This window comes from Pelmatolapia mariae, linkage group LG12 (assembly GCF_036321145.2).
Source record: "Pelmatolapia mariae isolate MD_Pm_ZW linkage group LG12, Pm_UMD_F_2, whole genome shotgun sequence".
Lineage (NCBI taxonomy): Eukaryota > Metazoa > Chordata > Actinopteri > Cichliformes > Cichlidae > Pelmatolapia > Pelmatolapia mariae.
In genome coordinates this window covers 18,523,997-18,551,624 of record NC_086237.1, presented here as the reverse complement: position 1 = coordinate 18,551,624, position 27,628 = coordinate 18,523,997, and the positions used below count along the sequence as shown (strand labels likewise).

The 27,628-nt window shown below is 40.9% G+C and overlaps 1 protein-coding gene across 1 annotated transcript; it reads right to left on the bottom strand.

Moving 5' to 3' along the window:
* Positions 1 to 634: 634 nt before the first annotated feature.
* Positions 635 to 26,482, bottom strand: cemip2 (cell migration inducing hyaluronidase 2). The gene is made up of 24 exons (XM_063490282.1): positions 26,309 to 26,482; positions 23,396 to 23,750; positions 23,165 to 23,305; positions 22,429 to 22,996; positions 19,640 to 19,809; positions 18,682 to 18,873; positions 17,459 to 17,628; positions 15,721 to 15,933; positions 13,003 to 13,208; positions 12,116 to 12,185; positions 11,366 to 11,494; positions 10,654 to 10,742; positions 9,374 to 9,505; positions 9,170 to 9,205; positions 8,831 to 8,986; positions 7,490 to 7,721; positions 5,206 to 5,421; positions 4,902 to 5,113; positions 4,563 to 4,745; positions 4,139 to 4,358; positions 3,954 to 4,055; positions 3,692 to 3,837; positions 2,509 to 2,615; positions 635 to 2,426 (listed from the first exon to the last, which is right to left on the bottom strand). Exons 2-24 carry the CDS (start codon positions 23,730 to 23,732, stop codon positions 2,227 to 2,229), a joined length of 4,227 nt encoding a protein of 1,408 aa, XP_063346352.1. The 5' UTR covers positions 23,733 to 23,750; positions 26,309 to 26,482; the 3' UTR covers positions 635 to 2,226.
* Between the last annotated feature and the right edge of the window lie 1,146 nt (positions 26,483 to 27,628).

Sequence of the window (27,628 nt, the reverse complement as noted above, 5' to 3'; positions counted from 1 at the left end):
TGGTCCATTTTTCTTTAGGCTGTTAAGTTCTCTGATGCTTTTCTTTTCATTACGAACGTACACAGAAACAATCGCTGGGATATCACAGTGCAAGCGCTCCGAATCCATAAAGTTTAACAGCTACATGGGTTGCTTTTCCCCCTCTCCTGCTCTACCAAAGCTACTTCTCGCGGATGTCCAATTCATAATGTTCTCATGCATAATGTACATCAGTAAAAGCAGCTGCTTTGCTTCATCATGCTTTTACTGTACATCTAATAGTGCGGGATCTCCTGAGGCTCATTAAAACCGACAGCGTTCCTCTGACGTGGTCACTTTCAGGCTACAGATGATTGGGGATTCATTAAGTATATTAAAAGCTACTGTATTTAAAAAGTAAAAAAGTAAACCAAAGTAAAATATTATTCCTGGAAAAAGAGTTTGCAATTTCAAACTTATTTTCAGCATACTTAATGTCAAAATGTAGAGTTAAAGGCGAGGATCCTAAAGTCCTAAAAACAAAAACAAAGAGAGACAAACAAATAACACTAGGCTACCCCCAAGTGGTGACGGTGTATAACAGATGCAAAGTCCTGGACCACAGAGCAACAAGAGAGAGGCCATCCGTTAGCTACTGAAGCAACCAACATGTGACTTTATCATAAAACAAAACAACTTTATTTGTTTGGCAATTTCATGACAAATTGCAGGAAAGATGTTTTTTCCAAATCATTTATCAATTAATAAGAAACAAAAACAAATAAAATACACACATTAATGGGAGTCTACTTTCCATTACATGTACAGTTCAATATCTTATTTACAAAGTTCACCCCTAATCTTAAGAAGAAAAACAAAACAAACAACTCACTTGTGCATCGATGAATCTTCAACTTAACGAAAAGGCAAAGGGACTGAACCCATTTCTCGGTCTTTTGCTCTTTTTAACAGTAGAGTGGTTAAAAGGCAGCGAGGTCATCCCTTCACCTTACATGATCAGACATTTACTCACACAGTCACAACCACTCATCATCGCTCAGTGGGGGAGCCCTGCTCACATCAATACAGCCGGTAAAGATTAAAATAGTCTCAAAACAAAGCTGTATAACCTTTACAGCTAAAATATGATACATTTACTGCCACTGCTGTACAGCACGGATACAAACTAAGAAAAAAAAAAAAAAAAAAAGGAAACGGCAACCTAGAGTTATATGTCACCATACTGTTTTGGCAATAATGCACATGAATGAGGCAGATGAAAGGTAAAACATTCATTTCTGTTTGAGAAGACAAAACAAAAAGTAGAGGAAAAGTATTTGTGGCTAACACTTGCCACACCATCACTGTGAAAAGACAAATACAAACATGAGGAAGAAAAAAAAAATGCAGTAAGTCTGTAAAGAAATCCATAAAAAGGTGCTTAAAGATCTCAGATGTAGAGCTGCACGAGATTCAGAGGTTTTCCAGTTAAAGAGAATCTATTGCAACGTGTCAAATATAAAAGGAGTCACCTGCACAGAAGCCGGTTATTTAAGGGTTTTTTGTACAAAGGCCAAAAAGAGTCAGATTAATTTTACACACATTATTATTATGCATCTACATGATTATTTCGATAGAATATGGCTTGTTATGGTTTTGTTTTAAAGGAGATTTGCAGTATTAATCACCAATGCGACTAAACCACATTAACAATGGTTTTTGGCTTAATACTGCCATTCACATCTCAGAGGCAATGACATTTGTTTTTATCACTTCCTTCGACCTGAGCACATCAAATCCATCTTATTTCGCTTTCACATAAAATCAAAGTCATTTATTCTCATAATTAAATTTTGATCTGTGTATGCAATGAATTGGGTTCTGTGTTCAGAGTCAATTACTGCACAATAAATAGGACAGGTAGGTAGATCTTGCAGGATTACTTTGGGTTTGTTTCTTCTCCTTTGTTACTGTAAAGCTCCATTACGTCACTCTGGCTGGTAAGGCAAGTTGTGTGTATATAAAAAGGAAAGTGCATTGACTTCATGGCCCAAAGGCATACTGACACATACATACACACGCGTACATACACAAAAAATTCATTCCATTCATAAAAAACCCCACTTTCATTCCTCTTGAAAGCAGTAAACATCTTTGTCATCGTTAATAAATTAAAGGTTCAGCAGTTCACATTCATCAAATGGCTGTGTGTTTGTGTATCTGTGTGCAAGAGCATTACGGCTAAGTAACATGTACAGTTCACATTGGTTATTGTTGCCCTGTGGCTTTTCTCAGAAGCTCTAGGTCTTTGCGTTTTTGAGTTGCAGGTCGCGGACAGCCATACATCTCCAAGCCCAGAGGCAAGTAGCGCTCCTGCAGCCCTAAGACGTCATCCCCTTGTCCAGCCAGTAGTGAAACCCAAAAAGGAGGTAAGGAACCACCTCGGAAGCCCCAAAGTGTCAGACTCTCTGCGATAAGAGGAGGGGAAAAAGGCATGTAAAAGAAATCTAAAATACAGATAGTAGACAGACAAACTAAAGTAGTACTAACCTTTACTATGCAGATCAGGATCTTTGGCCACACCAAGAGAGACCAGATGTGGTGCGATATTAACCAGCTCCCCCGACTGTCCCCGCGTTGCCATGAGGACTATTGACCTGGAGGAAATAAATACATCTAAAAAAGCCACTCTACAGCCAGAAGACATATTATAGTGTCATCCAAAAATAGAAAAAAGGAAAACCACGTTAACCCAAACCAAAACCCACACAAGGAATTATTAAAATACATTTTACTTGCTGATGACACTAATTTATATTGCTTTTTCCAAAGTTTAAACACCCCCTGAATACAGAGGGAAACATTTTACAAAAAATGCTTTGATCTTAGTAATTTATCACCAAATGAAAAAATAGAATATATAATATTTAGTGACAGTCAAATGAATAATGAAGTCAATATTATGACGAACAATGTCGAAATAGAAACTAAAATTAAAAATGTCTGAATAGTGACCATGAATTATGTTGGAAAGCTCATTAAAAATGTCTAGAACTACATAATATTATATAAAAGTTCAAATATCTTAAATCAAAAACACTGTATTGTTCCCTAATAGTTCTATGAATTACCTGATGGGTGATGTTTGGGGGAAACATACAAAACAAAAGCTAATTCAGTTTATTTACACTGCAACAGAAAGCCGAACAATAAATGGACAGGATTATAATGAACTAAACAAACAACAGACCACTTATTAAACTACACCACTTAAAATGTTACCGTTTATTTTCATAGTCTTTTATTAACCCTGCACTACAAACTGCATGTACAAAGCACAAAATAATCTCATTTCAAACTGTATTCAGTTGTTTGAAGTTAGAGGTGAAGTCTGAACTCAGACAAAAGGTTCAAATAAGTCATTAAAAGAGTGATGTATGTCTGTCACAGGGGCAAACTTTGGGGATAACTATGAGGAGCAATTTAGATTGTGCAGTTTATTCTGTAATTTTTAAAATAATTGTTTCAAGATTTTTTATTTTTATTTTGATGAAATCTAGTTACAAAAGTTTCTCCGGTGTGAATAATCCCTGTCGAAATCCCAGCGATATGTTTGATTTCCTGTCAACTTTTTATGGAATGTTTTTTATGGGAATTTTCTGTTTATTGTTCATATTTAAGAACTTTATTTCTTTTGTGTATGTATTTATTTATCAATTTCCCCCTGCCTCACCTGTTTGGTATGTCAGATTTTAGGTATGTTTCCATCCTTTTATCCACTTTACTAAATGAGGTTTTCTTGGTGACTTTTCCAGAGCAGGCATCCACTGAGACCAGGAAAAACCCCGGCTGCGAGAAGGACATGGTGATCTCATTCACCTTGGGGAATTACAGCAAAGAAATTGGATTAAATAAACCCTGTTTTAAATCTGAAGTTAAAATCATGAAGATAAAGTGTTTGGATGTATTTTTATCTGCCTGGCAGTTTTGCTTACAGTGATAAAGGAGACGTTATCTCCTCGCTGCTGCTCTTTAACGCTGAGAGACTTCACTTGAGTCTGGAGGTAGGAGGTCCATGGCTCACTGGAAAACACAAGCTGAGACAGACGCGTGTCGATCAGCGGTAGTAGCTTTGGATTTAACTGACCAAATGAAGAGGTCACTTTAAATGTTAACAAACCTGTTTAGCACCGCAGTCTCTGCAGGGCTGCGTGTTTAGAGCCGGCATAGGCACCACAACTGAGGGAGCCTTGGCGTACTTGGGGTAAGCTTTGGCTGTACAGTTACAGGTCTCTTTGGAGGATGTAGTGGCCGTGATCTTCACTCTTTCACAGCCTTTAACAGAACAGTAGCTGTGACCATCACGACCATGCCGGGCCCGAAGGTAGAGCCACAATAAGCTGGGAATGATGAGCACAATAAACTTTTAGAAGCTCAGTAGAGTCACCGAGGGACGAAAGGATAAAAAAAAACAAAAAAAAAAACAATTGAAATAAAATTGATCTCATTTTTTATTAAAAACCAAATCTCCTACAGTCATCACATTGCAGTATTTGCAACTGAGAGTTCAAACAAGGAAAAGGAAAAACAATCTTTCATCTCACCCAGCAGTCTGGTCAAAGTAGTACTTCCTCTCCATTGTCTTTTTCTGCAGCTCTGAGAAGGATAACACGGTGCCGTAGTCTGTGATGTCATCAAACGTGTTGCTTTGCCTGTCGTATGTGTCGGACATAATCTGAAAAGTGGTGTCTGACGGATAACAGAGTCCCACCAGCACCCAGTCATCCCTGAGTGAACGAAAGAGCAGTTTGAAAGTGGTTGAAAACATCAGTACACTACCCTTCAATGCAGTGTGTTGCATCCTCACTTGCAGGACATTACAGATATTTCAAGACTTGGACTAGCAGTGGCTGAAGAGGCGGACAGTCATTCTTATTACTCACTTATCAAAGTTAATGAGAGAGAGGACCATTTCTCTGGGCGCAGGCCCACTCCAGTGCAGAGTGTAGCTCTTGCTCATCATCAGGATGGGCTGGTACTGCTGGGACGATGCCCCCTGGCTGTTAATCCCCCTCAGTAACAGAGGAGAATTAGGGTATTCATCTCTGCTGATGGATAAACTTAGGCTAGGGGCTCCTTGGGTCTGGATGTACACCTAGAGGAGAGCAGGATGTTGTGGAATGTAACAATCACTTTTACATCAGAAGGACAGAACAATACTGAAGTGCAGACCCAAGTGCGCTGTACCTGAGAGTAGCGGCCGCTGCATATCACTCCATTCCACTTCAGGTTTTTCACACAGCCAGGATGTTGGATCAGGTAGTTGTCTGCTCGGCCAACGTAGGTGTCACTGTAGCCCGTTACTGAGCCGTCCACATCGTGAAAGATGGAGGTTTTGTCACCGTCCAGGTTGTTTTCATCAAACCACTCTCCGGGTTGTCCAAAGAATGCCCGAAGATGCACCTGAGGAGTTTATTTGTGTTACTTACTGAGAAGTGATTTTTAATCTAAGTTAAGCAGGTATCTGCTTAACTTTCCATTGTTTCCATAATGATCTTCTCCATCTTCCTGGGACAGTTCACTTACATTTTTTTATCGAGATCTGTCTATGCACTGCATAAGAACAGGTAATATAACTGCATTATAATTTTTTGGTTTCTTGGCTGTGCATCTTTCATAGTTTATGTGCCAAACTGAAATCTCCAATCAAGCTACTTGACAAATTAGCCTATTAGAGGTCTCCTTTGGATAAAAACACTGCACTGTACAATTACCCCACAAGAGGACGCCAGTGATTTACAACAGTTTCTGCACAGGCCTGATTCTGAAAGATGTCCCCTTTATTCTTCTGTGTTCTGTCTGCCTGAAACGACTCCCGATTCTGTCTCTGCCAGGCCTCTGACCCAAACACACTAACAAGTTAAACTCTTTGAAAACACATCAGATCTAAAGGGTAAAAATCTTCATGCTGGATATCAATACTGATATAGGCTGGGTAATGTGTTAGGAACTAAAGGAAAGTTTGATGGAAATGAAAATTGAAAAGACATCCTAAAAATCTAATTGAAAAAAAAAATCATGTGGCAGGCTAATCCATTTTAACTGCTGCAACTCAAAAGGGTACTCAGTAATTCATATGGTCCCCAGATGCTTGGATGCATGCCTGACAAAGTTGGGGCATGCTCCTAATGAGAACACGGATGGTGTCCTGGGGGATCTCCTCCCAAATTTGGACCAGGGCATCACTAAGCTCCTGGAATTTTAGCGAGGCAAGCGTGGGAATCAGTCAATGGTTTCAGCTCCTTCATCCTTCAGGAACCGCCTGCACACTCTCACCACATGAGGTCGGGAATTGTTGTGCACCAGGAGTAACCCAAGACTCACTGCACCAGCATAGGGTCTGACAATGAGTCCAAGGATTTCATTCTAATACCTAATGGCAGGCAGAGTGCCGTTGCTCAGCCTGTGTGTCCCCTCCAAATGTGCTCAGGGTGAATCTGCTCTCATCTGTGAAAAGCACAGGCCCAAGTGGTGGACCTGACAATCCTGGTATTCTATGGCAAATGCCAGTCAAGCTCTGAAGTGCAGGGCTGTGAGCACACGGCAAACTAGGGGGAGTCTGGCCCTCATGTTAACCCCATGAATGCTATTTCTTATGGTTTGGTCAAAGGCATTCACACCATTGGCCCGCTGGAGATTATTTTGTATGGATCTGGCAGTTCTCATCCTGTTCCTCCTTGAATTAATGAGTAGAAACCGGTCCGACTGATGGGTTAAAGACCTTCTACGGCCTTGACCAGCTATCCTAGAGTAACTGCCTGTCTCCTGGAATCTCCTCCATGCTCGTAAGACTCTGATGGGAGACCTCTGTAGGGTCCAGGTATCACCTAATGCCACCAGTATTGACAACAACCTAACCCAAATGCAAACTAGTAAAAGAACAGTCAGAAAGATAAAGAAAAAATGGCTTCGACCTGTAAAACCATTCCTGTGTTGGCCGATGTTTCATTGTTGCACCTCTAGTGCACCTGCTGCTAATTTCATTAACACCAAAGCAGCTGAAAATGTTTTGGTGTTAGCTGAAAAAAACCCTCGTGCTGCTTAAGTGACCGGATCAATATCCTCGATGTTTAAGTGGCTTATGCTATACTCTGATTAAAAAGGGTTCCTTTAATTTTTTGAAGCAGTCTATTAAAAGATAGTTGTAGGGGTAAATAACAAATAGGAGCAAAGCACAAAAGAGAAAGTGGGCAGAAAGTACGGTGCACTGGTTTTAGGTAGAAATAAAGGAAGGACAAGGGAATGAATCGGGTCAGAGAAGGAATATTCACATCTACTGTCTGAATAAACAGATATATCCCTGCTGACCTGGACTGAAAGAACAATCTCTGAACAGGTTCAAACACTGCTCAAATATTACACATTCCCTTTGGAAATACAACACTGGGACAATGCACCACATTTACAAAAAGAATAAAAGCTTCAATGTTCTTATGACGTCCCAAGTCGAGTCTCTCTGAGCCTTACTTACTGTGGAGTGGAAGCTGAGCTGAGACAGGTTGTTTCGAGGGGTGAGCTGCCAAGTGTTCTTCAAGTTGAATCCCACTGCACTGGTATGACGCGTGGTGTTTTCTGGCGTAGTTCGTTCTGGTGTGGTTGTTGTGCGTTTATTTGTTTCGCTTAAGGGGGCAAAGCCACGAAATGTGCTCTGTGTAAGCCGCACTGGGCCATCGTAGATCTGAAAACCTCGGATTGGGAACGTCCTGCAGTGGAGATGATGAGAAATAATCCACAATTAGGCAGGACAATTGATGGAATATATAAAACCAGACTGGGGTAAACAGTCATCATTTACATGGGTTACAGGACCATTTTAGTCATGAACTGGCAAAACCCAGCTGTGTTAACATTAGCAATGTAGATGTTACAGTCAGTGCAAGACAGCTGTGATAGCTATTTTAAGAGATTTTTAAAAGAAATCCAGAAAAAATGACCAAACAGAAAAAGAAATGTACTCTTTACCCCGGCAAGAAATAACAAGTGTCACCAGCAACAACGGCAATTAAACCGACCGAGCCAGATGTCGCAGGGCACTGAAGAGGCCCGTAAAATGATTTTAAAGCTCTACACAGTGGCCACAAACACACTGATTCTTGAAACTCAAATACAGTAATTATTTTCCAGTGTCCTACTTAAGCTCCTCTTCTCTTGTATAACAATATCTGTAATAAAAGAGACAGAAAGGAAAAAAAAAAAAAACCACATGGAGACAGCTGCCAGGAGATCCTTGGGGCATTGCAACACCAACAAATTAGGACTTACCACCCTGTCTGATTTGGTATTACAGCAGGACGAGTCTCTTGTGTCACAAATGGTGCTGGGCAGACTGCTCATTAACATCTGGGTTGTTCACTTGTGTCACACCCTACATATATAACCCTCTAAATAGGACTGAAACTGTGACATCTACCTGAAACTAAAGGGAGCTGTGTTAAAGGTCTGAAATGGTGAAGAAAGTTCCCTTTCCTCTTATGCAACCAAATTCAGCATGAGGCATTTCCTTCCTAAGAACTGCTGTGCGTGATGCCACCACCATTTTTTTTATAGACTACTTAAATATCATTTAATTTCACAATCTCACTATCAGCTAAAAGCAGCTGTAACACCTTCATCTGTCCATCTTTTCAACAAGTCGGTTGCCTTGCTGGCTTCTCTCTTCCTTGTTTGTTTTCCCAGCCTACATTTCTTTGGCAGCTCTATTCCCTGAAATTCCTGAGAAAAGTCAAGTTTGATTTGGACTTTTGCCTTAGCACTCCAAATATGTCTTTCCACCATTCATTATTTAATCTTTCACTTATTACTCTCCCCTCACCTGTTTCTAGGTAGCGTCCTCATTTTTCCGTCAATTCCTCCCACGCCCCAGTATTTATTCTGTCCTCCATTCGTCCCCCTGTTCCGGCTCTCGCCCACAAACAGGGACTGCGTCACCTCCTGGCTGGAGCCTTCATCTTTAGGGTAGCTGCCATCACTGGAGAACAAGGGATAATAACTAATTAGTTAATTATTAATGCAATCGTTTCTGTACTTTGCAGGAAGAATAGCCACCTTGTTATCACATCACTTAGAAGAAGTTAGCCCATCCAGCGGGACGACAATAAAAACAAATAAAGCTTAAAAACACAGTGAAAGAGTGATTTAGACAAGTACACACCTGGCAAAGGACAATCCCACTCCATTGTCGGCAAAGCTGTTCAGAAAAACGAATAAGAGAATAATATGTTAAGACATGTCTTAGAAAATGTTTTTTTGTTGTGAAGACATCCTTCCTTTATTTTCTGACCCTCGGTTCACTGGAAGACTTGGAGCAAACTGCCAAACCAGCACAAAATGAATCATAGCTAATGAGATGTCTCACCCAGAGTTCTTGATGATAATGTCTCCACCGCGTATCCACGCCCCCAAGTCGTTGTTCTTGAAGGAGATCAGAGTGTCGATGACAGCTGCCACCCGAGGACGACTAGGCTCGGCATTTTGGTGTGGGCGAAATCTAAAAATAATTCAATAAAAATACTTTGTGAGTAAAAATACTTTTCTGATATTTTCCTTGGGATTTTTCGATGACGACATCAGTTTCTTTGTAATTATTCATGCTTACCACAGTGTCACACCAACCCCACCACTTCCCCATTTTAATTTTAGCACATATGGTACTCGTGAAAGTCAATGCACTAAATAACATGCAAACACACGCAAATTATACATAACTGACAATGAGATTAAAGGTTTAAAACTCCACTGTTGAATTGCTGTGCTTCATCTTTAGGTGGCAATATAGGAAAAGGGCATAGTGGCATTAGTCACAAAAGGTTTCTTTCTTCCTGAGAACATAAATGTTCTTAGAAATACTTTTATAGTGTTCAAAAAAAAAGGGGGCTCATGTTCCTTTTGCACCCTTATGGTGGCATTTCAGGCTGTTATTTTTAAAACCTTGTCAAAAGCCAAATCATTGCTCAAGGGAAATTTTTTTTTACCCAACTGTGGGGCTAGATGAAACCTCTGAGAACAACATAAAACACTGGAGACGTTTTCTAACAACTGTTATCATATCTTGCAAATACACAACACAAATCTTCCCGTGCCTTCTGCACTTGAACAACATTTAAAATCCCTCCCTTCATACTTGTGCACATAGACCACAGTGCGCAGTCTCGCTAGACACATTTTTTCCACCTAGCTGAGGGCTGTATTCAGGTAGGCAGCTGCAGAGTGGAAACTATCTGTAAAGTCTTGTTTTCTCTGTCAACACAAATCTGACAGACCTTCCACTAAAATGCAGTAGCGCACTATAAAGCCATCTGTCTATCCCCGTCAGTGGCTACATCCCAGCTGATATTCAACAGCGAGCTACAAATACCTTAATTCATGCAGTTTGTGACAGTAGCACTAAACAAACAGTAGATAAGTAAACCACAAATACTGAAATATTTACACAGAACAACTATACACTATGACGCATTTGATAACCAACCGCAGACTCTTAAATAGTCTGCTTGGATATGTGCCAAAAATCACTTCCAGGTCTATGCATTTGTAACCACGAGTGGTCAACATGCCCTTAGCTGTAATACTAACAGTTATGGAAAACTTAAAGTATCAACAAATCTCTTTGCAGTCTGTGTCTAGACACATACACACCTGGCACTGTTGTCCAAACATAGGTATTCCCGGGGGTCAGCAGCAGTGGCATTGGTGGTCTTCACCCCTTTGTCGATGAACAGCCCTGCCTGGAAGGCATGATTACAATAAAATGCAGTAAAACCACAAGTACAAATGGAGGTTTTCTGCTATAGGGACATAAACAACTCCACTAGTGTATCTTCTGGTGTGGAACCTGATACGTACTTAAATGTAAAGTTACAGAATGAAGGCCGTACATGTGTCTAAACATACGGATTAGTTTTCCCTGTTAAAATAAATTAAGCCTGTCTGTGTTTTTTTGTACATGGAAACCTGGCCTGTGAGTTGGTCTTGTGGTATAACCGAGGCATAGTCTTAACCTTCATGGCTCCTTCCTCTGTAAGAGAAGCTGGACAAAGAGCTTACAGTTCACCTGCCCGACTTCTGTCATTACAAAACAGAGCACCATTGTGGACCCTACTAGTGCGTGTGTGTGTGTGTGTGTGTGTGTGTGTGTGTGTGTGTGTGTGTGTGTGTGTGTGTGTGTGTGTGTGTCTGTCTATTCCCATTTTCTAGCAATAACTAAGTAATCAAACAGGGATTTATGTGCAATGTCATTTGGAATACAAACACTGTATTTCTCTCGTCCTTGCTAAAGCACAGAGACACAAAGTGACAGCACAGCAAGAACTTGGACTGCATAGTGCACAAAAAGCAAGACTAACAATACCTTAAAGTTGGAGTGTACACGATTGTTGTAAAAAATCCCCAAAGGTGTGAGCTCGGCCTTGGTCTCTGGCACCAGGCCATGGGAGTCACCTGTGGAAGAGCTGTGGAACACAAACCAAATCCCAGCATCCTGGAAGAGAAAGTAGAACAGAGAAACAGAAGATAACCATGACAAACTAGAGGAGTAGGAATTTCATTATCAGCACTGATTTCCAATCAGCTGGTGGAACATAAAAAACAACAACAACAAGTGCATCTGGGTGAGTGTCACACTATTCTCATGTTGATGACGTCCTGCAGAAAGATTAAAGTTCACAGAAACTTACTGGCTTCTTTAAGTTTGCAGTCCAAAACAGACAGCCTAAATATCAGAGACATACCCCCACTGTTAAGTAGTACACAGCATAACCCCTGTGGACCTCCGAGCAGTTTGTACCAAAATAAAATTGAGCCATTTCTTTTTTCTTTTTTTTTTAGCTTTTATATTTAAAGGTCTTACCATTTTATTGCTCCATCCATCAAACACTAAAGACTGTTAAATCCCCTTTTTATTGATGGATAACTTTTTATGAGCATGAAGGTCTTTAATTTTATGTAAAGTTCAGGAACACCAAAGCCAGTGTAGCTTTACTTTTTTTTTTTTAATAATAGTTAATCTATCAATAAGGACTCAGTGTTCTACCCTTGGTGACATGTTTCCTTAAATCACGTGGAGAAAGTTATTTTTCTTTCATAGCTCTGATATTATTACCTGAGAACCAGCTGCTGCATTACTGATGAGGTTGTTGTTGGGGTTGGCGATCCAGAATGTTGAGACTGCCCTGAAAAACAACCACAAGATTACATACACATGAGAGGACAGAGATATTAAAAAAAAGGAGTATCTTGGCAGATCATAAAATATGATTAATAAGAAGAAGACAGAGATCAAAGAAACCTGTTAGATTTCCTAAATTCCCTCAATAATCCACCTCTCCAACATAAACGCTTCACAGGGAAAGCTCAGCCAACAGACACAGACACACACGTACACGCTATCACGCTCTTGGAAACAGACCTTTCTGCTTCCTCACAGAGGCACTTTTCTTGCTCTTGCTATGACATAAAAACATCCCATGGAGAGGGGAGGTTGTTATTTCCCGGATAAAACCACCTTGCCAATATCTCTCTCACACAGACCATCTGTGCTTTCTCAAAATACGTCTGCACCACCACACATGGTTTCTCACGGCTGACCTCTGATCAGCCTGAGATCCTGGCATAGACATTCATTTTAATGGGTATGATTTGTTCCACTTTCAATCTGAAATGCAGGCATTGCATTTTTAAACATGGAAATCAAATAATCAAATAACCCTTTATATATATATACCTATACTCTGTTGGTATAAATAAAAACAAAGATGTTTCAATGAAATGAAAGTACATTAAAAAAAAAATCCCACTTAACACACAAACACGTATAAAAGATGAATAAGTGGTTTTATCCCAGTACGAATCTATGATATCTAGTAAAGGAGTAATATACTGTGACTAATCAGACATGTTTTTGATGACAGAGTGGAAACGTTATGCTGATGCCGATGTGATTCCTTATATCTGTAACCACAAATGTACATCATCGTCCTGTTCTCTTACTTGCACTCTGTACTGGGCGAGGGAGTGTAGCCCTTGTAGACTTTGTCCTTGATGCTGAGGCAGAGGGTCTCATTGCGATCGGTGGGTAACAGAGTCCCAGGTCGGGTCAGGAGGCCAAGGTTGTGGTAGAAAGTGTTGCGCTGCTCGATCCCATCCTCAAGGAAAAAACAGTGGCCCAAGGTGTCGTAGCCAATAGTGTCCTTGACCTTTTTCAGAAATGGAACACAAAACACAAAAATTAAGAGAAAAAAAATGATTTTTAGAGACTTTTAGACTACTTTTACAATAGCAGCTATAGCTATGTTAAGAAATAATCAAAGATATCTGTTTTGCATTAGAGCAACAACCTCCTTCACACATTTCAAACAGGCATATAAAATCTTTTTGTGTCCATCTTCTCCGTCTTTGCAGAAGTTTTCTTTTTGTTGGTCGTTTTTATTTTGTTATGTTTTGCAATGTGATTCAAACTTATGTGCTGCAGAAAAGAACTGCTGTAAACCAATTTTAACTGATCCAGGCCAGTTCCATGCAGCCCATTATATGTTCCTTTTCCTGTATAATAAAACGGAATGAAATTTAACACCCCAAAGGAGAAATACAATATGGCCCAAACGCGAGATGTGCCTGTCTCCTTAAATAGTTAAAATTCCGGAACAATTTTCCTCTTACTGCTGAAGCTTTGGTATGTAGAGAAAGACGGTAGAAGATGGTCAACAGGAGAATACTCACAGGGTCATTTCAGTTTTTCTTGTTTACCTTCTGGTGCCAAGTCAAACAATGACATGCACCATAAATGAACTCAATTTCCTCTGTACAGTTAGGCCCAGAGCTTCAACGATGCGGAGTCAAAACAAAAATAAAAACAAACCTGAACCCTTCAGTCACTGACCACATACAGACAGTGTGATTTAGCTGAGCTAAGTTAGTACCTGTGTGAACATGTATAACTACATTTATCCAACAAGTACAGTGGTGTGAGAAGTGTTTGACCCCTTCCTGATCTCCTACTGTTTTTCATATTTATCACACTTTTGATCACAATTTTTAATATTAGACAAAAATAACCTAAGTAAAAATAAAATGCAGTTTCTAAATGTTGATTTCATTGATTAAAGGAGACAAGATATCCAAACCTACCTGGTTCTGTGTGACAAAGTAATTGCCCTCTTTATAATCATGAATTAACTGTGACTAAGTTCAGTTTAACTAAACACACTCGGGCCTGATTACCGGCAGACCAGTTAGAACCTGTCTGACAAAATGAAACCAGTTAAAAGATCTTGAAAAGCAACACATCATGGCACGATCTAAAGAAACACCTAGGAAACAAAGTCAACGACATCTGCCAGTCTGGAAAGGGTTACAATGCAATATCTAAGGCTTTGGGACTCCAGTGAAACATGATGGGAACTATTATACACAAATGGAAAAAACTTTGTGAACAGTGATGAAGAATCGACAACTCATCCAGAAGATCACGAAAGAACCCAGAACAACATTAAGCTTCTACATGTTTCGCTTAAAGTCAGAGTTTGATTCATCAATGAGAAATAGACTGGGCAACAATGGCAGCCATGGGAGAGTTCAAGACAAAAACCACTGCTGACCAAAAAGAACATGAAGGCTCGTCTCACATTTACCAAAAAACATTTGATTATCCCAAAGACTTTTGGGAAAATATTCTGTGGACTGACGAGACAAAAGCTAAACTTTTTGAAGGTCTGAGTCCCGTTACATCTGGCATAAAACTAAAACAGCATTTCACATAACACCTCATACTAGCAGTAAAATATGGTGGTGGTAGTGTGATGGTCTGGGAATGTTTTGCTGCCTCGGGGCCTGGAAGACTTGCTGTGGTAAATCTAACCATGAATTCTGCTGTCTACCAAAACATCTGTTTTCATCAAAGAATCTGTTCGTGACCTCAAGCTGGAGTGCACTTGGGTTCTGCAGCAGGACAATGATCCAAAACACACCAGCAACTCCACCTCTGAATGGCTTAAGAAAAAAAAGGAGACTCTGGAGTGACCTGAATCCGACTAAGATGCTGTAGTACAAGTGTAAAAACCAAGTTAATGTTCGAAAACCCTTAAACATGGCTGAATTACAACAATTCTGAAAAGATGAGTGGGCCAAACACCCCCCACAGTGCTCTAAAAGACTCAATACCAGTTATTGGAAATGCTTGATTGCAGGTGTTGCTTCTAAGGGTGGCCCAGCCAGTTATTAGGTTTAGGTTCAATCGCTTTTCACACGGGGCCATGTAGGTTTGGAATTTTTTCCCCTTAATAAAACATCTTCATTTAGAAACTGCATTTTGTGTTTACTTGTGTTATCTTTGTCTAATATTTAAATGCGTTTGATGATTTGGAACATTTAATTGTGTCAAACATACAAAAACAGGAAATCAGGAAGAGGCCAAACACACCACTGTATATAAAAACTTCTACATCTTTCTAAAGAGACTAAGATATTCTATAAGTGTGAAAGAGATGGAACAGGAAAGGTTGAGAGTGAATATAAAGGAGATGGGGAAAAAGAAAGGAGGATGCAAGCCTTCACAGTAATCAGGCGTTGGAGGACACAGTTGATGAGCTTTGTGACAAACCACCAATTTCCTACAATATGCTGCTCATATTAACACTGTGACTCATGTATGGTTTTCTACATTCTCACATACAGTGACATATTCAACACATTTTAAAAGGCTTTACTAACCAGCAGGCCGTTGGTGGCGTGGATGGTGAGACAGCGGGAGAAGGAGTGGTGTATGGAGAGTCCGTCCACGAAGGTGGCCTCCGCGTAGCCTCCCTTCTGGTCGACATCCCCACACATGTGGAAGTGGAGGGGGTAGCGGCTTTTTCTAGCCTGCTGACCCATGTTCTTTAACTCCACGTAGGACAGATGCACTGACGAGAAGTTACTGAGAATCTGTAGGTGTTGAGGAGAGAGTGTGGGATGCGTTTTCAATACAATGAGCTCCCACCCACGACAAAAGCAAATGACGCCGGGCTTGTGGTCCGCATAACAAATGCTGGCTGACTAATTAAAGTAATAAATTAAACCGTTACAATTGTCTGCGTTCGTCAGTGACCTCACTGGGATATAAACTTTAGCCCATCTGGCACCGCGCTCTGTGAGTCGAGCTGTTTCAAAACCCCTGATGCTGATGAATAAGCCGTGAATTACAGAAGCATAAATTAAAAGTTACGCACGCACAGAGATGCGCACAGCACATAGTCACACATGAATGCATACAAATTAAACGATACAAACAAATGTTCAGTGCTGTCTAGGAGGTCTTTTTTGTGGGTATGGCAAAATCAGCAGGATCTGGTTTCTGTTAAGAAGGTATTGGCCAACCCTTTCAGCTCACTGAAACTCAAGTACGCACAGTAAACACTGACCCTCACCCTCGCTTACATAAACACACACACGAACTAATTGTTTCAACAGTAGATTCCACTCCACAGAGTCAACCTGACTTAAAATAAGAGAAAGGGCAACTCACTGGACAGCTGAATTGAAACATGAAACACATGGTGCTGAACTGTGCTAAACTCGATTTGGCAGACATGACAGATGGCTTTTTGCCGGCATAGAAGGCCTAGTTACAAAGAAAACGCTGACTTTTCTTTTCTTTAAAGAAAAAAAAAAAAAGCTTCATGTGTCTGTCTGGTGTACTTTGAGGTTACAGTTAGAAAGCTGTTAACATGGAAACAAAGTCTTTTGTTTAGCACATGGGGGGCAAATTACATAGACTCTGAGGAATGTTTACGTCCATTTGCCACCAATTTGAATGAAATCATACAAAATTACAGTGAGCTCACTGACTACACTGGGACCCATGCTAGACAGCAGAGATAAATCTACATGTTTAACCCTCATGTGCCCGCTGCGTTTGCAGTTTGTGCTGAGCCTTCTGAAGAATAGTCTTTCATATAGATTCAAACTTGACATGAAGTGAAAGAAAAGAGAAACAGTGTGATGGTAAACAACACCTCTCACTTAGGCCAGTACACAAATGTAGAATGTATGCACCGTTCATCTTCACAGTGAGGAAACTGTCAAACAGACTCTGAATAGCAACCTTTAACAGGAAAGTACAGTCATGCCAACTCATGCAGAAAGATCGGCACAAAGTAAATGTGCAATAAATTTGCACACACAGTCTTGTTTTCATATCTCTGTGGGGACATCTAATTGACATAAAAGCTTTTTCTAGCCGCTTACCCTAACCATCAAAAATGAATGCCTAATCCTAACCTTTAGCCTAACCATAATCAAAACCTAATTGTAACCCTGACACTAAAACCACATTTTGAGTCTCAAAAATGCCTTCAAACTCATGTCGACAGGCATTTTGTCCCCACTGTTGGTCCCCACAAGTATAGTAGCATTCCAATTTTTGGTCCTCATAAAGATATCTAAACATGGTACACACACACACACGTACCTTGATGTGGCCTCCAAAGGTGTCATGGTTGTAGAACTGACACATGTTGTCTCCGTAGCAGGAGTTTTCCATTTCTCCATAAATGAGAATGTTTCTGGATAGGAGACCCACTTCGGCACGCATGTCGATGCCATCTATGATCTCTCCGGTATGGTTATACTGAGGCTTCCCTGAGCAGCACAGACAGATAAAACTAGAGGTCAAAATACTACAACAAGGAGAAATTCTTAAAACTCTTAAAGAAAAATATGTACAGAAACCATGAAACGGGTGCAAGTTGTTACTTTGTGTGAAAGCAAATTAGAAGTATGGCGACAGAAACATTTAATTAAATATCACAGCAACACGATTTGGTTTCTGAGGCGGGACAAGTCATACTAAACACTACAATAACGGCTTGCTTGTGTTTAGATGATGCATCACCTAGCACCCTTTCAACTGTAAACCACATTTAGCGCGTATGGCAGCTCCCGCTCAAACATTAACTAACCACACCCCAAAGAGTACCCACCAAACCAACAGACATGTAAAAGCAAAAGTAATCAAACACGTATGAAACATCATTCATTCATCAACGCACAAAATACTCTCTGCCACAGATGATATGTGGCAGCTCAGACTTTCAACTGTTCAGCCTTTCCTGGTAACAGAAACCCTAAATTCAGCCCACACACACACACAAACACACATAATAACACACCCTTCTCTCCAGGAAGGGAGTTGACAACAGAGGAATGAGATCAGGAAACATGTCTGATAGAGAGATGGACAAACTGCGAAACTGTCAGTGTAGTTTATTAACTTAACAATAGAAAACAGGAGGAGGTGAAGAAGGGGTGATGCATCTAAATCCATAAACCACCCATAAACCGCCCCGTGGTTATAATAAGATGGCCCTGCTTTTAAAAAATAAGCTGACAATCTCTCCTTAGCATTTTCCAATAATCTTACGTCACCATAACAGCTGAAAAGGAAATGAGATCCCGCTGGACCGAAGAATTAATGGCCCTACATCTACTAATCACATTTATTAACTACAAAGGAGCATAAGTGATTTTTCACTAGTCTTCACACAGGCTTTGTAAAATGAAATGTTTCTCTACATCAGTTCCTATTTGTACTGTTTGTGACAGTAGCTCCCAAACACCAAGAAATAACCCCTCAGGGCAAATACTGACACAGCTGAAGAAACCAATGGCCTTCTCTCTCTCTCTCTCTCTCACCTTGTATCTTGACCTGTCGGCTGTTACAGTGAGGGCAGGGCAGCAGGGTAAACTCTTCAGCCTGGTGCATTGAGTAGTCCGTGCTGGCAACTACGATGCGATCCCCTGGTAGCCATGTCTGTTGCACTTCATCCTGCAGGTTTAGCACCACCTGGTCCACAGCATCCACCTGGAAGCCTGCAGTCGGGACACCTGAGGGGTACAGAACAATATTGGATTTTAAAGGAAACATAAGGTCCAGCACAGCACGACAGAGGGAGGAAGACTAATGCTTTGTAGTCTTCTGCAATTAAAGAAAACATTGTTTGACTTCTAACACAAGACTGTTGACATAAAGGCTTTCCACTAGAAGAAAAAAAATGTAATCTATAAAGATAACTACTGAAGGGAGTAAAAAATTAATGGCTCCCTGTTGAGAGCGAGCCGTGAGTTTGTGGCATTCTCAAAAAGTCTTTTTAAAATAAAAGCCATTTAGAGTGTCACACATTGATTCATTACCATCTTATTTTGAAATAAATAAATAACCAAGGGCCAGACTGCAGTGACCTCACAGCTCATTATGGCAACAAGTACAAATACCCCAGCTAACTAGAGCTTATGTTCTAACTGCTAGTTGGCCAACATTAGCCTGGTCACAGCAGGGTAAATGTCTTCTTTAGCAGGTATTTCTTTGATGTTTCTGCCTTATTTTCCCACTGGGTATGGTTTTCAGAGTATGGCACGTTGCACTTTACTTAAGAATTGAAAAAGGTCATGGTAGAAGGCAAAGGTCAGAGAAAATAATAATAAATTGCCATGCACGCATCTCTACAAAACTGTGTTGTGAAAAAATTCATTTCCACTGAGAACTAATTCTGACTTAAGCTTCTCAAAAGTTCACGAGAAAGCAAGAATTAATTAGGAATAAATACCAGAAGTTGAGATTACATGGTCGGCTTTGGATTTCGTTATTTCTTACCGGTCTTCCACTCGCTATAGGCAGTGACCGAGAAACCCACTCCATCAACAGTGGTGAAGTTCCGTCTTGCCAGAGCTCTTCCTCCTGTGTCATGGTTTTCGTGTTCCCTAACATCCTCCGAGCATGATGCATTTCCACCGCCTATCACGGAAACCAAAGCCCACGCCTGCCTGGAAAGACCAAAGGAGTTAAAAGGAAGGTCGCAGAGAAAATGGAAAAGAAGAGGAAGTCATGAGTTTCACATTATTTTCGAAGAAATCATTAAAAAAAAAAAAAAAAAAAAAAAAAAAGAGCTTAAAGCCTAGCTGCAACTAATGATCAACACCCATTACTGGTTCATTATCACATAACTACTTTTAATAATGTTACCTGTGCATATTTGCTTAGTCAGTGATGGTGTTTTAAACCCTGTACTTTAACCACATTCTTACAGACTTACATAAAACCACGTGTATTGAGTGATAAATGCAGCTGTAGCTATTTCCACAGACAATGCAAATTGCAGACACTGTGCTCATTGACAAAATCAAATGTCTGAGATAAGCATGAAGCAGGAGAGTGGGTAAAAAGCAAGAAAGTGAATATCAGAGAATGTCAAAATATATTAAAGCGAAAAAGTAGAAAACCAGCGGATATCACACAAGTCAGGGGATTATTGAAATAATTAAGGGAAAAATTTAGGAAGGGATGGGTGGATGTGTTAAAGCTATATTTTTTTTTTAACTTTTGTTCCAGGTCCTCCCTATCCAAGATGCCAGGAAAGCTTATTTTAAATGAGATTACAATGATTCAATAAGGAGAGGCTGAAATCATTTGAGCAAAGCAGCTCGAGGGTGTGGATGGCGTATAACACTGGCTGTGCTTTTGAGGGTGTGCGATCTAAAATAAGACAGCACAGTATGAGACATACAGTCTTGGATATTTCAAATATCATGCCCTTAGCTTCTCAAGAATGGCTTCCTGCTTTTCTCTTTTTTCCCCCTCATGAATACCAAAAACATTTCATGGCAGCTGCTCTAATCTACTTATAAACTTTAAAGATTTTATCAGGCTGACCACTACGCCTGTCAAACACAATTTACCATTCATGCAACCCGTGGAACTGTATCTGGGTCGGCAGTTGTCCATCCAGACTCAATCAAAGTGATCTTGTTTCCACCGAGCCGTTGCTTGGCTCATTGCACGCGGTAAACAAACCCAGAGTCAACTCTATACTTAACCTCTTCAGCTCCATTTTATCTGGAAGTAAAGGGGATCTACAGCCAAGCCTGCCACTCATGTCATATCTGAAGATGACATGATATAAGATGATTTAAGTGCGTTAATAATGCCAGTGTTTACCTAAAAAAAAAAAAAAAAAAAACATCTCTTAATATAAACAGCAGTTTGTACTCCAATTCACCAAAGACCCTCTATCTGTTTGAAATAATTCATCTTGCTGGCATAATCACAGTCTTCTACAAACGTGTCATTTTGTAGATGTGAGTCACTGTGACATGGAACAGCACACCTCAGTGATACACAAACAGGATCCATCTGGGGCATCCACTCTTGTCTTTCATTAGAGCCACAGCGTGTGACTTTCTGCAAACTGACCTGCTGCTGCCTGTGTGCATGTTTGCTCAGTAAATCAGAGCTGAGTCAGATGGTTAAAGACGCAACAAAGGGAGGAAAAAAAAAAGGATCCTTTTTTTATTATTATTATTTTCGTCATACCCTTGATTTGGTAATCAACCTTTGACAACATCATTGTTTAACTGGAACTGCTAATGTGTGGGGGCCAGAGGTGAACTCACTATAGACCACTATGAATGTGTGTTTCTCGTGTTTGAGCACTGTCCTGAGACACTGCGGTTAAAAGACAGAGGGGTCACATGCATAAGCAGCGGCTAACAGATTTGTGCATCGCTGCCAGGAAGGATGGGCGGACCCACCAAAATAAACCTGTGGAAATTAAATCAAATATAAGCTGGAGGTCACAAGGTATGCACGCTGGTAAAGCACTGACGCAAATGACAATAAACTGCTGAGAAAATCTGCAACACCACTCCCTCCTCTATCTCCACGAGAAGGCATTCATTATAATGCTTAACCCTGTAACCCATCTCTCACAGCCACAGCAAAATAAACAAACAAAGCAAAAAACACTTTGTGACTTGTGTGATTTCAGTACATGATAAACTGTAGTCTGAAGCTATAAAAACCAACAGTAAGAGGATTAGAAGAAACAGTCTTAACGCACAAACCTAACTTCCAACAACTACTTCACGCGCTCTATCGTCTGATCCTGCCGCGCCACTCTGGATTCGAGGGAAACCGCTTCAAAAGTCAAGTCCTGAGCCACATGCTCCAGTGTGGTGGCATTAAGGTTTTTGGGCAGCCATGAACTCAGTCTAATCATGTCTTTTTGTTAGTTTTATAAGGCACCACCTCATGTGACCACGACTGGACCTGGTCCTTCTGAAGGGCAAAAAAAATCTCCTTAGTTGCCACATTTTTGTACAAATCCTGGAAAACACTGTGCATGACCCTGTTATCCTGTACATGTTTCCTTTTTCTGGTGAAGCAGTGACACAAAGGAAACAGGAACTACGACTGATTCAAGAGAACATCCTAAATGAACAGAAAGCCAAGTAAAAAAAAAGAAAAAAAAAAGGCATTTTTCCAGGGATGCTGGATGTGAGACAAAAAGCTTGAGGAAAGTATTGATGCGTCAAAGGTGACTGGGTTTAGTTTAACTGGTGACCAAAAACACACAGATGATTCACAGCTTTTGCGGCAGCGTTTACCTGTACTGGAGATCCAGAACAAATCTGCTGCCGAGTTTCTCTTTGATGACCTCCCTGATTTTTGGCACAAGATTTCTCTCGGCAGAGTCTCCCACGGCGAGTGTGACAATTCGGCCCACCGGCAGGGAGCGAAGCAGCTGGGCGAGCCGCTGGCTGTCGTTCTGGGAATCGTACGTGTCGTAGCGTTCGGAGAACAGCAGAGCAGCCGTGTCCTGGTCCACCACGCGCAGGTGGATGCCTCGGCTGAAGTTTCGCTGGAAGGCATAACCCCCCGTGGCCACCCCAGACGCCGGGATGCTTCTGGTTAACAGAGACCAGGAAACTCTCTCAGTCCCGTGTACCTCCAGAGTTCCACCGGCCTTCACGCCAATGAACTTGCGGCCAAATGCGGGGACCTCGGAGACAGCCTCACTGTCGGAACGGCCCATGAGAGCAATGGTGGCATGGGAACGGTAGCGACATTTGGGCGAACCGATGTGAAGGGCACCACCTTCTTCTATGAGGATGTGATGTGTTCTCAAGGTTATGTTTTTGGAGCCGTCGTGGCTGTCTGCAAAAACTACCCGACCTGTGAGAAGTCAAAGAAAACACGTTTAGTTCGTTCTTGCTGTATGTTCCATCCAAAAGTTCATAAACTGAGCTTTAATAATAACAACAACTGGGTTACTGTGACTCAATCTGTGTTACATCTCTAAAAGCTACTTTACAAAGATCAGACACCTTGTGATGTGCCTACCTCCTGATTGGATGGTAAGTGAGCGTAAGGTAGCAGAAGCATCCAGTCTAAACAAATCTCCTCTCCTGACAATGACAGCCCGCTGTGGTTGGTGACCTGGATTCCAGCTACTGAGAGATGGGTTGTGATCTGGGCAATTCTCTGTAAATATGAACAGAAAGATGTACACAAAGATGTTTAAAATCATATAGAAATGGTTAAGAAGCCTGGAAATTCATAATAAATAATCACCATCTAACTCAGGACCACTTCTGAGGCTAAGGACGAGGATAAGCGTGAGGAAGAAAGCCCCCAGCGAGACTCCACAGCAGATCAGAGTCTTCTTTCTTAGCTTTTGCTGGAGCCTCTGCGCATCCTCCCTATGCTGGTTCTCTTCTGACAAGGTGACCCTTGTTTGTCGCCCCAGCGGCGGGCCATGAGGTTTTATTGGTGGAGGCGGAGGCGTTTTGGCATGTGGCATCGAGCGGACTGGAGCCACTCGTCCGGGGACATAACCTGGGCACCTCTGGCTGCCCTGAGGTGGAGGCACAAAGACAGGGAACCTGCTGGGGCCATCACTCGTCGGCATGGTATACGTGTCTGCTACCTGAAAGAAGATCGATGAGAAAGAGGGCAGAAGGAGAATAAGTGGCAAGGACTGTACGCAAAGCATCAATAATTTTGTTTCAAATGAGCTTTTACTTATGGTTGATTTACAGAAAATTTTGAAAAAGGACAATTTTCTGCTGTCTGTCACACCCAACTTTGGAAAAGGTCATATACAAAATCAAGTTTCTTGTTGTACAGTTTGGTTTGTATTTTAATATACAGACTGTTCAGCTGGAAGCACAAAGGTACCATCAGGCCGGCTTAGTGTTTAAGGATGAAACAAGGAGAAACTTAAAAAGAGGTCAAAGTGAAGGAAGACAATAAAAACGTGTAAAAACAGTGGGAGGTAAAGAAATAAAACAGGCTGATTCTAAGGATACGGGCAATAACCCACAAAGCATCTCACTCCAGGACCCCCAGGTAAAGATCTTCAGAGTGGCACTCAAAAGCACTATTAATCTACTCCTCCAGACAAGTTTGGCTTGAACCAGCGTGACAAGGGCTGCTCATGTCCACAGTAACGAAGGAGGTCGTGAATAATGGATCACCGCATTCTTCAGACTATGTTAACACAGCCAACAGATGGCACCAATTACAGTAGGAAGGAGGAGAGCGCTCTAGTCCCAGTCAGTCTGTGCTCAGGAGAAAGTAGCACAAAGCGAACCGAAGACATGGACGCTAAGTCGTCTCTCACTCAAGAGGACATTAAATCAAAAGTATTTTTCCTGCGTCAAGGAAATTCTGTGAAACTCCAAAGACAAGTTATCAGGAACTTAAAGGAAAACAAACCAACATTGTAATTCATTTTTAACTCGCTTTATTAATTGGGGTTTATTTACTCAAAAAGAAAAGTGTTTAGATCCTCAACTCCTGTTTTGGTGCGCGTTCAGTGCCTTTACTGTATGAGGACCAATCATGCTTACTCGCTTAGTCATTCCCCCCGAAGCTCTACTGTGCGCCAGGAAAAACTCTGATTGGCTTTGAACAAATTTTCCTGGAGACTTGCTTTCATCTTATAGCCTTAAACCAAGCCTTTATGCACAAAAATGCACAACTTGAAGCGACGAGGACACTCCCTGTTGTTCTGTAAAAAGATCTGACCCATGTCCCACAACACAGTGGGTCATGGGCGTAACTAAAGTACACACAAAGATGCAGAGAGAAATATGTGGGCACACCTGCACGCACAAACACGCAGGGGTAGAGGACATGAGTGTGCAGAAAAAAGGCTAATATAGCACTTTTTGTAAACACAAGTGCTCACTGTAATAACATCGCTGCTTGCCCTTTCTAGATTTTTTTAAAACAATAATGTCAACAAGTGCACATTTTCTTAGAGAAATTAGTGATTGTGATCATGGGTATCTTTTTATATATATATATATATATATATATATATATATATATATATATATATATATATATATATATATATATATATATCAACAACAGATTGAGCCAAATCAAACACACCCCAAAAATGATGATTTTAGTCTTTAAATCTATCAGTGCTTCACACCAGTGCCAAGCCACAAACACACAAAATGACCACTGTCTTGACAGGCCATCTTGTCATCATTTTAGACCAGAGAGCAACAATAAACCTCTTCTACGCATAAACAAAGCCGTGTAGGAACAATCAAGGACTGTTCAGACAAAAGCTCAGTCATTCATCTAAGCTTTAAAATAAACTGGGCAGAACAGCAGGTGGTTCGCCCACTTCAACTTGAAGTATCCCATTACAATACCATTCCCCATCTAAACATAAGATGGGGAATGAGTCTTCAGAAGCAGATCTCTGGCTATGTTTTTACTTCAAATTCCAGACTTGTTCTGTTCCTGGAAGTTAAGCCGATCACAAGCCTGCAGACCTCATGTCTTCACTACTGACTCGTTCTCATATCAGCCGGACTCTGCAGCTACCGAATATCAAACAGATGTGTGAGGAAGCATTTGGGCCACACCATCACGCATTCCTCGGCTGTAAAAATCACCCTTTACTGTAGGGTTACTAACACTGACGCCATGTGTTCACTTAAAACTGTACAGAGGGAGTAACAACAGCGCTCACAACCTCTAAATAGCACGCGTCCACACTTGTTCTGTGTGCGGACCTCGCTGTGTAACACTGAGGTTAATGAGGATGCGTTCAATGAAGGATTTCACTATTTCTGGACTTTAATTTTGGCCACCTTCCTTTAAACGTGTACTTCCAAATGGCGTGTTACCGAGTTTCCACAGCAAAAGAGGAACCCGAGAATAAGAAGCATGAAATAAAGAAGTGAGCAAAGCTGGAAAAGTATTCATTATTTGCAGCTTTTCTTCTGTTTCGCCGTTATAGTAGCTGGTGAATGGGACACGTAGCAGCACGCTTTGAGAAACTTTTAAACAATAGCTTAAGAGTCAATTATGACTTTTGTCGTTCACTTATAATAAGCCTTGTACCCCTTTTCTAGAAAGCAAGCGTTGCCTCAGAGGTTCACAAGGTTAAATTCTCGACGGACGGACACAGGCACAATGTAAAAGCGGCTGGCCAGGCGGACGGTGGGGTCTTACCGTTGGAGGGACTGTCCTATTCCTCTCCCGGCTCTGTCCATTCGCTCTCTGCCGAGCCCTGAAAACGTTGCCCCAGCGGTGGTGAGACAACCAGATAAGTTCTCACCCTGACAAGTCTGCGCTTTCGTGTCCCTTCTTATATACCCTTTGTTCACATGGTGGTTCTTTTTCTGCTGATAGGCTGTCTTTCTCCCCGCGATCAGCCTCCGGTCCCACAGAGAGCGAAGCAGGCGCGGCTTTCAACCGAGGAAGACGCGATGCGTTCAATGGCTGTCGAAAAGTTTGTAACAATAAAACCCACGAGAACGGCCTCTCTGGGCTGAAATAAGAAACCGGGGATAGTGGAAATAACGTTGCAACTCAGCTGTTATTATTGTTTTATGAAGGAAGAACATAGGTTCACTTTCCAAGGCCCATTAAACAGCAGTCGCTGCATATTATGGCCGCATCGAAAGACCTAATCACTTTATACTAATTTTCGACTGGATTTTGCAACACGAATTTACACGTGATTGTTGCCCAGAGTCAACATTATTAGATCAGGACTTTAAAGAGGCATTGCTATGAAATCAGACCGATTAGGACACTGTGCTGAATAAGATGATAGTTTTCACTGGCATTCCCTGTTTCCTTCCTTAATGGTGATGGCGACTCAATACTGAAATGTGAAAGGAGACTATGGTACAAGCCCCGAGAAATATAATTGCCTATCCTGTCGGCTCCCACCTATGCTATTGGACCATATGAATGTTATTCTTAATAACCAAAGCCATTGGATGAGAGCAAGGCTAGGAGCAGTATACGCACTTATATTTTATCTAACTATTCCCATCTTATCCAATTTTCTACTTCGTTATATTTTATATGAAGATAATATAGTTATTCTTCAGGTTTTAAATGTAAACCTATTGACAGATTACACGATGCAACTCTAGATAAATATAATTAATGAAATTATCTGTAATGCTGTATGTCCAAAGTGATATACAGTATATACATATGAATCAAACACGTGACACACTAAAACAGGTGGCAAATTTCTGATCAATTATTCTGATAAAATAACTATGATAAATGACAATGATACATTATTCGGATAATTATTCAAATTTCTGATAACAACAACAAAACACTTCAAAATGAACAGTAAAACCCATGTTTGAAAGCATTTTAACAAATTATATTCAAAGACCGATGAGCACCAGCATAACCAATTTTGTCCTTGTAATTCTGCTATAATTTAAAAAATCATATAATTACAAGCTCAGGCTATCACTAAGCTGTTCTGTTGTGCCTGGTGAGATTTTACTTCTAATCTAA